The sequence below is a fragment of the Python bivittatus genome, unplaced genomic scaffold (genome assembly GCF_059951505.1).
Source record: "Python bivittatus isolate LINGU-HERP-01145 unplaced genomic scaffold, Pbiv_v1 ctg000200_np1212, whole genome shotgun sequence".
Lineage (NCBI taxonomy): Eukaryota > Metazoa > Chordata > Lepidosauria > Squamata > Pythonidae > Python > Python bivittatus.
This window is the reverse complement of record NW_028277040.1, coordinates 13,421,672-13,435,381: the sequence shown is the minus strand read 5'-3', so window position 1 is coordinate 13,435,381 and position 13,710 is coordinate 13,421,672. Positions and strand designations below refer to the sequence as shown.

The following is a 13,710-nucleotide window of genomic DNA, read 5'->3' as shown; positions in this document are numbered from 1 at the left end:
AAAACAAAGAATGAAACTTACCTCTTTAATGTGAAACTTGTGCTTGTTTTTTGCTGCACAAACTCAATTCTGGGCCAAACTTGAGTTTTGGAAATCAGTTGTAGGACATTTTTGGCATTTGTGGGTTGCAGTTTTGTTTTGTTTTTGCTAGTTTGGGCTACTTTTAAGGGCGTGTACAGTTTTTAGGTGATATATCAAATGTGTCATGTATCATAACTGCAAAATGCATTGCAGGGATGCAGATGATGCTGGCATGGTGGGTCAGGTCAGCCAGCCTCCTCTCCTCTTGCTACACCACCAGCACCTTGTTCCCCAAATCTAGCTTCTCCTTTCTTGACTCCCTTTTCACCTCCTCTCCCAAGGATCCCTTGTAAAACTAGAGGAGGGCTCACGCCTTGCAACCTCCAACTCCCCTCCCCTTAATATTTGGACTCCTCTCCTGAACTCTTGGCACCCTGATGCCAAAGCCTCCTCCACCACCATCCCTTTCCACCCCCGCCTTTGTGGGTGGCTCCTGCTGCTGTTGCTGCCCAGCCCAGCCCCAGATCGGTGCCCACCCCAAGACAGAGCCCCCCAGGCTGCTGAGCCTGCAGAAAGGCAGTTGAGTGCCAGCAAGAAGAGCCCCATGCTGCAGGCGGGGAGGCCCTGGTGGTGTCTCTCTCTCACGCACATGGCTGTGGCTGAGCGGCACAGCACCAGCTGCTGCTCTGCCATTGCATTTCCAAGCACCCCTCCTCAGCTCGCACTTTGCTTGTCTCCCCACTTGCACACAATTGCCTATGCCTGGGGTTCGCACACGCTCCGACAGGCCAACCCAGTGTTGGAGGTTGGAGGGATTTTGATCAATCTCTGCTCATCACTGTGATCTCCCAGGGAACCCCTAGTGACCCCTTGTGGAACCCCGGTTGAGAAACCCTGAGCTAAAGTAACATTTCCAGTTGGAATCCCAAATAAGGTTTTAGGACTTATTAATGTAGGAGGAGCAGGTATTTGTTCTTGTGGTAGATATGCCACAGCTTCTCAGCATCTTACATGGAAGAAAACAGAATTGAGCAAAATCAATATTAAGATTTTGTAAACTTTCAGTTCTTATAATCTTCAATGAAACAGAGAGAAGGCAAGATATGTTTGGCTAGCTCTGACAAAACCTAAGATGGTCTGTATGTAATAGTATATTTTGATAGAGTACTTTTGCAGTGTCATCATAGTGCCTAGAGTCAGATTCATTCTTGGCTCATCATGGTTCCCAGGTTTATATGATCTAGAAAATACAGGGGTGTGTGAGAATGTATTTATAGAATAATTTTAGAGTATAATCAAGGTTATAAATCAAACAGTGCAGGAAACCTGTTGAAGAATCGTAATGAATTTTATCAAGATATTAAAAATTCAGTAAGACTATGAATCTTAATTAGAAATGCTACCAACCCAGGATTAAAAAGTAAATATAAATGTTTATGGAAATTAACTGCATCTGTTTTATGAGCTTTGTATTTAACAGGTTGTCATGCTTCAGAGTTTGCCTGTTTTTTTTTTTGCTTGCTATGAGTTGTGTCACATGCATCTTAGTCTAGATGCAATCTAAATTATTAACTAAACTAAATTTAACTAAATATTTAAATATTAATATTTTTAATCTATAGTTTGACCCATAGTTCTATTTCTGCCAAACAATTACTTCAATTGTCAAAAGATTGCAGGACTTTATTATTTCCTTTCTGGCATAATTTTAAATTATATTACATTACATCTCAATTTTAAAGTGTGTAGATTGTGTATCATGCATGATGTTCCGTTGTCCAGTTGCACTAATCACATGTATAGGAGATTTTGCATATGCAGGAACCCTACTGGCAACTCCAAATTGATTTACTGGGAGTTCTCTGGAATGGAAGGAAAATTCAGTGATTCTGAAGCCTATCCATACATTGATTGATTGATTATGTGCCATCAAATTGGTGTTACCTCTTAGCAATCATACAGATTTTCTCTAGCCTGGTTCTTCAGGTCTTCCAAAGTTGCACTTACTGATATTGTAATTGAATCCATCTACCTTGCTGCTCATTGTCCTCTTCTTCTCTTTCCTTCCACCTATCCCAGCAATATAGACTTCTCCAAAAAAAACCCCTGTCTTCACTTAATGTGTCCAAAGTGTGTTAATTTGAGGCTGGTCATTTGTGCCTTGAATGAAAATTCTGGGTTGATTTGTTTGGTGATCCTTGGGAATTTTTTGGCTATCCACAGTATTCTCAAGAATCTTTTCCAAAAGCAAAGTTCTAAAGCATCAAAACTATTTCTATCCTGCTTCTTCAGAGTCCAACTTTCACTTCCATGGTGTTGCAGGAAAACCATTGCCTGCATGATTCTGATCCTGGCATCTGAATATCTTTTCTAAGGCCTTCATGGCTATTATACCAAGAGTTAGCCTGCAGAATATTTCTTAAGTGCTGGTTCCTTTTTATTAATAAAAGGAAGTCTCCTAAAAGGGAGAACTCAATCGTGTTTCAATTTCTCTCACTTCTAAGCCTGCTTGCTGGGCCTGTTATCTTCTTTATATTTAATGTTAATCCATTTTTTCACTGTATTCCTTTACTTTCATTACTAGAGCTTGCAGATCATTTGCATTTTCACATCTATCAGAATAGTGTTATCAGCATAGTACTGGTTATTGATATTTCTTCCTCCAATTTTAAAACCACATTCATCTTCTTCTAATCCAGATTTCCTCAATATGTATTCTGCATACAGATTGAATAAATAAGAGAGTGTACAGCCTGGCCTCACTCTTTCTGACCTGAAACCAGTCAGTTTCTCTACGTTCTGCCTCTACTGTGGCTTCTTGATTTGTATATAGGTTTCACACGAAAACAATGAGATGCTCTGGGATTCTCATTTTTTTTAAGGACATTTCATAGCTTGACATGATCAACATAATCGAAGGCCATTCTATAATCAATGAAGCACACAACAACATACTTTTGTATTCTTTGGTTTTTTCCAGTTATCCAGCGTGCATTGGCAATAATGTCTTGTGTTCCTTGCCCTTTTCTAAAGCCAGCTTGAACATTTGACATCTCCTTTTCCATGTACAGCTCTAATCTGCATTGGATGATCCTAAATCTTATTTTGCTTGTGTATGAAATTAAGAATATTGTATGATAACTTGCACACTCTGTTAAAGTCTTTTTTTTTTTTTTTTTTTGTATTGGACTGTTGATTTACCTCTTCCAATCTCTTGATGATTGTGTCATTCTCCAGATTTGCTAGCATAGCTTGGTTAGGTCCTTTACTAATTTTTTTTCTGTTGCTTGCCATGTTTCTGTAGATATTCCATCATTTCCTGTAGCCTTCTGTCTTGGTAATGACCTGACTGCTGATTTAACTTCAATCATACACAGACTGTGGGGGACGCAGTGGTGCAGCGGCTTAATGACGCTGGAGTTTGCTGGCCAGAAATGGTCGACACTCCAACGGTTCGAGCCCAGCTCCGCATGACGGAAGTGAGCTCCCATCATTTCGCCCCTAGCTCCTGCCCACCTAGCAGTTCAAAAGCATACCATCTGCAAATAGATAAATAGGTGCCTCCATTTCGGTGGGGGGGAAACGCTGGCAGCACGGGGAGCAGGAATCAGTGCTGGATCTGCCTGGATGCGATTGGTGAAAGGATTGGTGAAGAAGGAAAAAGCCCCGGATGAGCTGACTTCCCTAGGAACACTGCTGGCCAGCTGGTGCAAAGCTAGCTTGCCCTCTTGTGGTACACCAGTGCAACAAAGAACTAGCAGTTGCTGGCATCAGAACATCTACCGTGTATAACATTGTAGACTCCCTGGCATTGTACACCATACACTAAATAAATAAATACACAGACTGTTTTGTTTCATGCAGGAAAACTAGGCAGGATGGGGGTTCTACATCCATCCTTGCCCTACTTGACAGCTTTCTCAGCAGCTTTCGATACCATCAACCATGGTATCCTTCTGGATTGGCTCAGAAGATTGGGGGTGGGTGGCACTGTGTTGTGCTGGTTCACCTCCTTTCTCCAGGGCCGATTCCAGTTGGTGGTGGTTGGGGAGGAGAGATCCTGCCCTTGGCCTCTGTTATGTGGGGTGCCACAGGGTTCGGTGCTCCCCCCATTTAACATCTACATGAGGCTGCTGGGTGAGCTCAATCCGTCACCATGGGGTGAGGTATCATCAGTATGCTGATGATATCCAATTATACATCTCTGCCCCTGGCTAATTAAGTGATGCTGTGAATGTCTTATCCCGGTGCCTGGAGGCTGTGGGGGTCTGGATGGGGAACAACAGGCTTCAACTGAACCCTGCAAGACTGAGTGGCTGTGGGTTCTGGGGCCTTCTGGTGCTAGGGCTATGCCATCTTTGGTACTGAATGGGGTTGCACTGCCCCAGGCAGACCTGGTGCACAGTCTGGGGGCCTCCTGGACTCATGACTCCTGCTTGAAGAGCAGGTGGCAGTCGTGGCTAGGAGGGCCTTTGCACAGCTTCGTGTTGTGCGCCAGTTGCGCCCATTCCTAGATCAGAGGGACCTAATCACTCACTCATGCCCTTGGACCCTCCCATTTGGATTTTTGTAATGTGCTCTACATGAGGCTCCCCTTGAAGAGTATCCGGAAGCTTCAACTGGTGCAAAATGCAGCAGTGCAGGCTGTTATGTGTGCCCCTAGGGTGGTAGACATTACACCTCTGCTTTGCAAGCTGCACTGGTTGCGAGTTTGCTTCCGGGTCCAATTCAAGGTGCTGGTTTTGACCTTTAAAGCTTCATGGCATGGGGCCAAGTTACTTGAGGGATTGTCTCTCCCCGATTACATCTGCCCGTCCCATCAGATCTGGCAGAGAAGGCATGCTGTGGATCCCGTCTGCTAGAGAATTACATTTGGCGGTTCCCGGTTGGCAGGCCTTCTCTGCTGTGGCGCCTGCCTTGTGGAATCTTCTCCCCCCGGAAGTGAGATTAGCTCCATCCCTCTTAACATTCCGCAAGTCCTTCAAGACCTGGCTATGTGATCAGGCCTGGGGCTCCCAGGGGACTGGGGAGATTTTACAATGGCTCCCTTACTTTATCCCTTCCTGTTCTGTGTGTTTTTACAGTTTTTTATATGTAGTTGTTTTTATGTATTTTTTTAATTGTTGTACACTGCCCAGAGTCACCTTGTGTGAGATGGGCGGCTGTATAAATATGTTTAATTAATTAATAAAACTAATCTCTATAGATTGAAAAGTAGATCCATTGGATTTGTATGCATGTACTACTACTGCTGTACCATTCCAAAGACATTAAAATTGAGAATTTCTGTGTGAAAGGAATGTAAATGTTTCTTCTGCATATGAATATTTTTTACCAATAATGAATTGATACAATGAATTTGTGTGTTGCAAATAGAACACACAACAATAACTTACCTTGATTAAAGTCATTTTGTTTTCTTCTGATCTTTATGGCAACAGGTTATTTGACATAGGTTGCTTAAGGTGTCCTATGTAAATTTCATTCAGATTTGTACAAAAACTGCCAAATGCCACTTTATTTTTCTTTATTCCCATATAAGGATTATAATAAATACTAAAGTGAAGAAAAAATGGAAAGCAGTGAGTATGCAATTCCATTAACTTTGACTATTTTGTGCTATTGTATCTGTTTGACAATACTTTTATAAAGATGATCAAAACCTTTTTTACAGTAAATCTCAGCAAGAAATTTTGTTTTTACAGATTGTAAGTTAAATGACATGCTTTAAACAAATACTATAAAGCTTTTCTGTATTTTATGCATTGTAAACTTGGTTTATTATGAAGTGAACATGAATTTCATCTCTATCAATTTCTTAATGAGGTAGAATTGGGTATAAATTTTGTTTCTGGACTATTACACTAAAATTTATCTTAATTTGAAAATGACTGATTATGTAGTAATTCAATTACTAGCATTGTGTAAGATTTCTATCTGCATGCATTTCAAGGTATGCAAAATACTAGCATTCAGCTGTTGGGGTTTTAAATATTGTTATGTCATATTCATTTTCTGGTATTCAGTTTCCAGTTTCATTAATTTCTCTTTTCAAAAAGTAGTGAATGTGCTGACTAAACTCTTTATCAAGTCACACCGATGGTACTTGTGAATCAAGAAACTAACATTATTGTGGCTGTTTTTAAGGGTTATACAATTGTACATTTGTAGACCTCCCAGTGGTTAAAAATCTGTTACTAGACAACAAACAGGTAAGAAACTCAAGAGAAACAGCCTGGTTGCTACAGCAATATGTACAGAAGGACCAACAGTGTATGCTGTACTCATAAGAAAGTACATGTTAGGAACAGAATGTTAAAAATCCAGGACAAGCATGCCATTCTGTATCCATGTTTGTGAGTAGGTCTTGTTCTTATTATCTACATTTCAATTTAATGTTATAAATTTGGCTTTCAGACAATCATATGGCAGAAGACCAGGGTACTGGATCATAAAATGGCTTTCATGGAAGTAGTGGGGCCTGCTGTTATAAAGAACATGGTACCTTTTCAGCAGCAATGTGAAGATCTGGAGGTAAGTTTCTAAACCTTTACATAAATTATTTCTTCCCAATGTTACTTTAACATAATATTATTTAAATTTGTTGTCATTTAAAACATGCTTTCTTTGCTTGAGTGATGGTTTCACAATAATATAAACATTAAAACATCCATAATTCAATAAATTGACTGAAAAGCTTGAAACATACTAATCAAAAATCCCCCAAAGAATCTAGCAGAACAATCCCAAAGACCGGCTTGTCTTTATTTTTTCCACGTGTGCTGTGGTGTATTATTTTTAAGTTCCTAAACATCTTGAACCTGGGTCACCTGAAGGAATGCTTTCTAATATATGATTCCGGCACTCAAACCCATGGGAAACTGCTGTCCTGCTGTCTCCTCACAAGGAGCAGCCGTCTAGAGCACGTGGGCAGTCTCCCATCCTTTCCCAAGGAACCAGTCTAGTCACTGGTTCCTTGGTCTTTGCTGTGGTCATCGGCTCCGCTTTCACAGAGCTGTCTTTAGTTCGCCATACCTCCCCCAGAAGTCTAGCAGCTAAGCCTTTTCCAAAGCCTTTGCACTGTACTCCATACAGTGTTTAGAAGTCTGACTTCTCTGCTAGTTTTCAAAAGGGCCTTAAGAGAGAGACACATTTTTTCAATAAGCTTTTAACAGGTGAAGAATTCCAACTTATTTTTAAAATAATTACTGGGACATTTTGATAGCTGATGGTGTAAAAAGTAAAATTAATTAATTAATACCTTTACTTTAATTCTCTTGAAATCAATAGGACCATTTAGAACTGGGTGGTAGATATAATACAGTACATATTTAAAAAAAAATAGTGCAAAAGACAGTAAATCTTTGCTAGGCAAAGTAGTGAAGAAACTACTTAGTGGGAAACAGTCATTCTTCCTGCAGGAGACCCATAAATCCCTAAATCTCATTTATGTGTCTGAAGTCAACCAGTTGACGTGTTAGACTAGAACTGGGAGTCTTATAATCAAGTCTACCCCCAGCTGATTGGGTGAGTTTCAGCCAATAACCCCCTCTCCACACAACCTACCTCATAAAACTTATATTCTGGGGACAACATGGGATCCCAATACATGCTGCCTTGAACACCTGGCAAAAAGATAGTATTAGAATAAAATAGTTAAAGTAGTCAGTTTTGAAGTTATCGCTGTATGCAAAAGTTTAGACACTCCAGGTCAAATTGCATATTTTTGTGATCAGAAGCTGACACAAACCTCTACATGGTGCAAACACATCTTTCTGCAAATTTCAATGCATACTAACTATGTGCATTTGTTTACAGTTTCAAAATAAAACATTAAATGTGGCAGATGCAGAAGTTTGGACACTGTTTCACTCAGTACTCGTTAATACCACCTTTGGTATAAATAACAGCTTCCAAATGTTGCCTTTAGCAGCTTTTTTCTGTTCTGCTTTGAATTATTTCTTCATACTTCCTTGCAGAATTTTTATAGCTCAGAAATATTCTTAGGATCTCCTTGCATGCACTGCATATTGAAAACCTCCTTGTAGATTTTTACTAATAATCAAGTCCGGGGACTATGGCAGTCATTCCAAAATGTTTTATCTTTCTTTCCTGTAAATTCTTCATGGTTTGGAGATATATTTCAGATTCTTGCATTGCTGAAATAATCTTTTTTTCCAGCTTCAGTTTCTTCATTGACTCTGGGACATTAGGTTCTAGGAGATGTTGATATTTAGTTGAATCCATTCTTTCTTCCATGGACAATATTTCATGTACCATTGGCTACCACCCAAGCTTTTTTTTTTTTTTTTTTGCTTTGCATAACATAGCTTATCCCAAGAGAATAGGGTGATGGGTATGTAAGTGTGTATTTATTCTTAACACTGTAAAAGTACAATATATTAAATATATATAACTTGAGAAATTTATCACACATACATACATGCATGCATGCATGTGTGTGTGTATAGATATATTTAGAAAACTACATATAAATATGCGTATTTGAAATAATGCACAGAAAAGGCTTATTTTGTTGTTGTTTTTAAAAAGGAAACTGAAATGGAAGTGAGCCAAAACAAGTTTATTGTTGAATAGGTAAGAGATCAAATGAAACTAAAGTTGGCATGGTTGGACTAGGTCCCTCCAAGGTCCCTTCCAATCCTTTGATTCTATGATTTATAAGTAATAGTGAAAAGCAAAAAATAACATGGGAAATACTTGAAAAAAGTCTATATGGCTTTTTAATTTTACCAATTTATCACATTTACCAAAGTTGCTTTGATTTTATTTCAAGAAACGTGCTATAGAAACTATTTGAAGTAGCTGTAACCAAAATCTGTAGTAATTTTTGTTTTCTAATCTGACTTTCCTTATAATTCATAGAAGGGTTGTTACATGGTTCACTGTTATTGAATGATCATTTTACAATATATTTATTATCATTATAGATATCTTTCAGTGGCTTTGTTCCAAAGCCTGATTCAGATAGATGTTTGACAGGTCATTCAAGCTCAGAAAGAAGTTTCATTTTTATAAATAGCCGACCAGTGTATCAAAAGGAAATTCTCAAGGTACTGCCTTTTCAGTCCTATTTCTGTGATTTACAAAATTTTGTCTAGATCAAATGTTAGCTATAGCAAACTTGAACTCAGGTTTTAACTGTGTACATTAGAACGTCAAACCTGTATCACAAGTTTTGAAATTCTCTTCAGTTTCAGAATTGAATTCCACTGTAGCGTGGGATAGAGATGGCAACTCTTAATTGTTGAAATTAGTTACCTAGTTCCTCCTCCTCCTCCTTCTCTTTAACCTAAGATAAAATTAAGAGTTCCCACATTCATACAGTGCAAATAACTTTTTAAATACAGTCTGTTCCTCACTAATTACTAATGTGCAATAATTTGCCTTTCTTAACACATGGAACTACTGAGTCAGCATTGTGCATTTAGAACATATTAGGTGAAATATTGTTACATTCTTGTAGTGTGTCACTTTATCAGCAATAAGGTTCTGTTGCAACGATTTCATATAGTTGAATCCTAATAAAAGCTGACTTGTTCCTATTAGGGATGTGATATTCTTTCCTCAACCCAGATATGTGACTATAATTCTTGATATGTATGCTCAAGAATATAAGTAAACAGACAGGTATAGTATGGAATCCAGCATTGCAGCAGCACAGGTCTACTTGTGCTGTAGCACTTTCTACCCCTGTAGGTCCTCTTGAGCAGCTTTATACATGAGAGGTTACAATGGGGAAAGGAAATATTCCCCACACAGTTTTGTTGATGAAAAATAATCCATTAGATTCTAGCAATAATTTGGCATTGTATTTAATTCAAAGTTAGAAATACTGAGTTAACTCTATTCTTTTTTATGAATATTTTAGCTTGTTCAACAGTACTATAACATGATATTGCACAAGGATTTTAATCGCTTGTTCCCGATTTTCTTTATCAACATTACTGTTCCTCCATCTGCTGTGGATGTCAATTTACTACCCGATAAATCTCAAGTATTAGTGCATAATAAGGTAGAGTCTTTCTGTCCTTTTCTCTTTCTTAATATTTAATTAGATAATAGAGATTTTAATGTGATGATACAGTAAAATAATTGCTCCTGAGTCTATGGTCTTTTAGTATTGCTTTGATTTTAAAAAGGGCAAAATTAAATTCTTGTAGCTTGAGGGTAAATAAATTGTTCTGCAACAATAAGTAATATATAGTTATTTACTGAATTATTTCTTGCATTCTTCTTTAGGAATCTGTCTGTCTTGCTATTGAAGAGAGTTTGATATCACTATATGGACCATTAAGTAGCTCTGTGTCTTATGAAATGAATACAACTGACAGTACCTCAAGAGACATTGTTAATGAAGCTGAACAAGAAGTTATAACCCAATCCCATACAAGTATAGAACCACCTGTTTGTACTTCACTGTCCTCACTTAGTAATGACATACAAAATGGTAATATACAGAAAAACAAATTAGTTGGCAATCAAACAATATATAAGTCTTCTCATGATGATAGATTTCAGGATGACCAACCAAATAATGTACCATGTCAAGACCAACAGAATAAGGTAATATTTAATCTAGATAACAATATTGTAATGGACATTCAATCTGAAAATAGCATGAAGAGTGATTCAGGAAATTACTGTTTTCAAGAAGCAGGAAAACGAGAAAGAGCCATAATCTCTGCAGATTCTTCTGAAGTCACTGCTGATAAATGGAGTCTGGGGAACGCATTTAAAAATTCCAGAGAAGAAAATCTGGAACCTGTTCAGATTTTAATTCCAAATATGAGTGAAGTAAGACCTCAAAAGAAAAATGATGACCCAGCAAAACTTCAAGAAGAAAGTAACAATCAAACTGTTAAAAAAACAAATGTGATAAAAGATAAAATGGGTCAGATTACAGCCTATGACTTAATTAGCAGTAAGATTATCAGGAAATCCATGTCAGCATTTGAGCTTTTTGTTCAAGACCATTCTCCTGATTCGCTGAGTGAAATTGCTAAAGTAAACTCAGAAAAACTACTGCTGAAAATGGAAGCAATGTGGAACTCGCTGAGTGAGGAAGAGAAAAAGAAGTAAGATTGTTGAACTTAACTTCTGTGTCAAAACTGGTCAGCAGTTTCCATCCTGGTTGATTCACCATATTCAAAAATAATATGGAACCTTATTTCCAGAAATAGAATGGAAGCATGTTTAGTTTGAACTTTAAATTTCTAAATTACTGTTAATTATTTAGAGGGCTTGCTTTTTCAGTTTTCCCACAAGTAAACATATACTTTTTTTATATATAAATGCTTGCATAAAATTTGTACTTCAGATTTTGCATCTATAATTAACATTTGCTAAACAGGCAATACCTAAAATATTTCATACATAAGTAGACAGTACATATGTAGTGTTTTACTTTATTATAAGGGATTCCAGCAACTCATTTAATATGAGTTCAAACACTAACAGTATATTTTAAATTTTGTTGGATTTCTAGTCATTTGGATTAAAATTCTAAAAAATATAGCAACAGCAGTGCAATTCTATGGATTAAATAGAATTAACATTTTCATTATGCCCCAAGTCATATAGAGATGTTTATTAATCAAATGGAATAATTTTTTTAAATAAATGCATACATAAAACTTTCCTACTTATTTTAAAATTTAAAAAAAAACTGATTTAGGAAGAAGCAGAACAATGTATTGTTGGGAGCTAATATTTTTAAAATGATAGTTTCTTTAGATGCAGCTTTGTTATAATGCTCATATAATAAACTCCATCTATCAAATATTTAAATGCTAGAAGGTGATATTTATTTCAGGAGAGCATGTAGCTTCATACTGTATTTCACTAATAAATCAATTGTACTCAGCCCAATCTACCTCATAATTTTTGTGGAGGAAATAAGGGAGTATTATGTACACCACTTCGAGTTATACAGAATTTAAAATAGGCTAGATATAAATCCAACAAATAAATAAATGCTTTTTTAAAATCTGGTAAGATGTGTTCTGTGATAAGCATGGCTACAATTACAGGTTCAGTTTAATACCTTGCTTTGTGAATAGCCAGCAAATAGTACTGAGAAGGAACTTCATGGTTTTCTGGATCTAACTCTCCCAAGGAACTAGTAAGGCATAATGTTTTTGAGAAAAGTTACTTCATGTGCGCATTAGGATGTGGGCAGCATCCAGCAATATGCAAATGGATTAATTCATGCAAAAAGCTTTTTCCCTTTTGCCCTTCTTAGTTTCTGCCTACATGTAAGATATATGGGGGAGGGGGTCCATTTTGTCTTTGGTTCTCTTCCACTGCTGGTGGGGAACTTTGGCTACAATCCGTTATTACTGAACACAAATTCTGACATATCCTTTTTTTTTTATTGATAGAAATAAATGAATCCAAATAATTGATCTGTAGCTGTAATATATTATCTGTACTTGTATTAAAAAGGAATCGTTACTGAAAATGTAGCGACCTAATGAGACCTAAAAGTATTAAAATGAAACAGGAAAATTGTTTTCTGTATGAAAAGCAACAAATTATGTATTTGTTACAACATTGTGTGATAAAACATTTCATGTACTCTCTCTTCTTTCCCATTCCCTTTCTGTATATAAGATATGAGGGAAAAGCTGACAGAGATCTGGAACGATACAACAGGCAAAGCAGAAAAGCTATGTGTCAGAATATACAAACATCAATGAGGGAGAGAGAGAAAAGGCACAAGATTAAACTAAAAGACTGCTTAAATAATCAGCAAAAATTGGACACGCTTTTTAACTCACAAATAGGAAAGAAGCATAATTACCAAGCAGTAAAAACTGTACAACTGCCTTTCTCCATGGATGCATTCAAGCAAAAACTTCAAAGGCTTGAACAGAAAGAGTCAGATAAAGAGGAACCTTGCTTAATCCATCTTCTGAATTTTCCTGATGCATGGATACTTGCCTCTGAGGAAAAAATAGAGATGCTAAATCCATACAGAATAGAAGAAGCCCTTCTCTTCAAAAAACTAATTGAAAATCATAAGCTTCCTATAGAGAAATTGGATACCCCTATCATATTAACTGACAGGTAAAGTGAAAGTATCATTCTAGAAGTATATCCATCTTAGGTAAACAGGAAATCATAGGTTTTGAGTTCATAGTTTTATTTTCTAAATTAAAACACATAATGATAAAATGAAACAAGTAAAAAAACCTATAATGTTAAAATATAACAATTTAGTAATAAATGTATGTATTTTGGATGATAAAATACATAAGATATAGGGGTATATAACAGGTCTAATTAGACATAGTACAATAAGAGTTCTTACAAGGTATTTACTATTAGAAATCTGTATTTTCTTAAAATATTTATTATAGTTATATGGCAGTACAAGAAATGCATATCTTATTTGAATACTGATGGATTCTAGATAGATTCACTGGATGGTTTGATTTTCATAAGATTTTAGATTAATTACCCTTAACTGTAGAAATGGAACATACAGGAGCTATTTCCTATGCCATTACATTTATTTGTTGTTGGTTTTCAAATGTTCATATCCTGTTTCTTCTTTAGAATGCTTAAAGCAATTTACAAAAAAAAGGTTAATGGCATGAAAAGTTTAGAAACCACTTGGCATCTGTTCTTTCACTCAAAATAATGTCTGTCATAATGTTATCT

General features: G+C 36.7%; 1 protein-coding gene across 2 annotated transcripts in view; it reads left to right on the top strand.

Annotated features, from left to right (window-relative positions):
• Nucleotides 1-13,710, top strand: part of PMS1 (PMS1 homolog 1, mismatch repair system component) — a 49,051-nt gene that overhangs the window by 25,440 nt on the left and 9,901 nt on the right. For both annotated transcript variants that reach the window (XM_007425312.4, XM_007425311.4), the window contains exons 6-10: nt 6,439-6,555; nt 8,973-9,095; nt 9,914-10,057; nt 10,285-11,120; nt 12,658-13,113. In XM_007425312.4, coding sequence (XP_007425374.1) covers nt 6,439-6,555; nt 8,973-9,095; nt 9,914-10,057; nt 10,285-11,120; nt 12,658-13,113 — 1,676 coding nt within the window. The remainder of the gene's footprint in view (nt 1-6,438; nt 6,556-8,972; nt 9,096-9,913; nt 10,058-10,284; nt 11,121-12,657; nt 13,114-13,710) is intronic.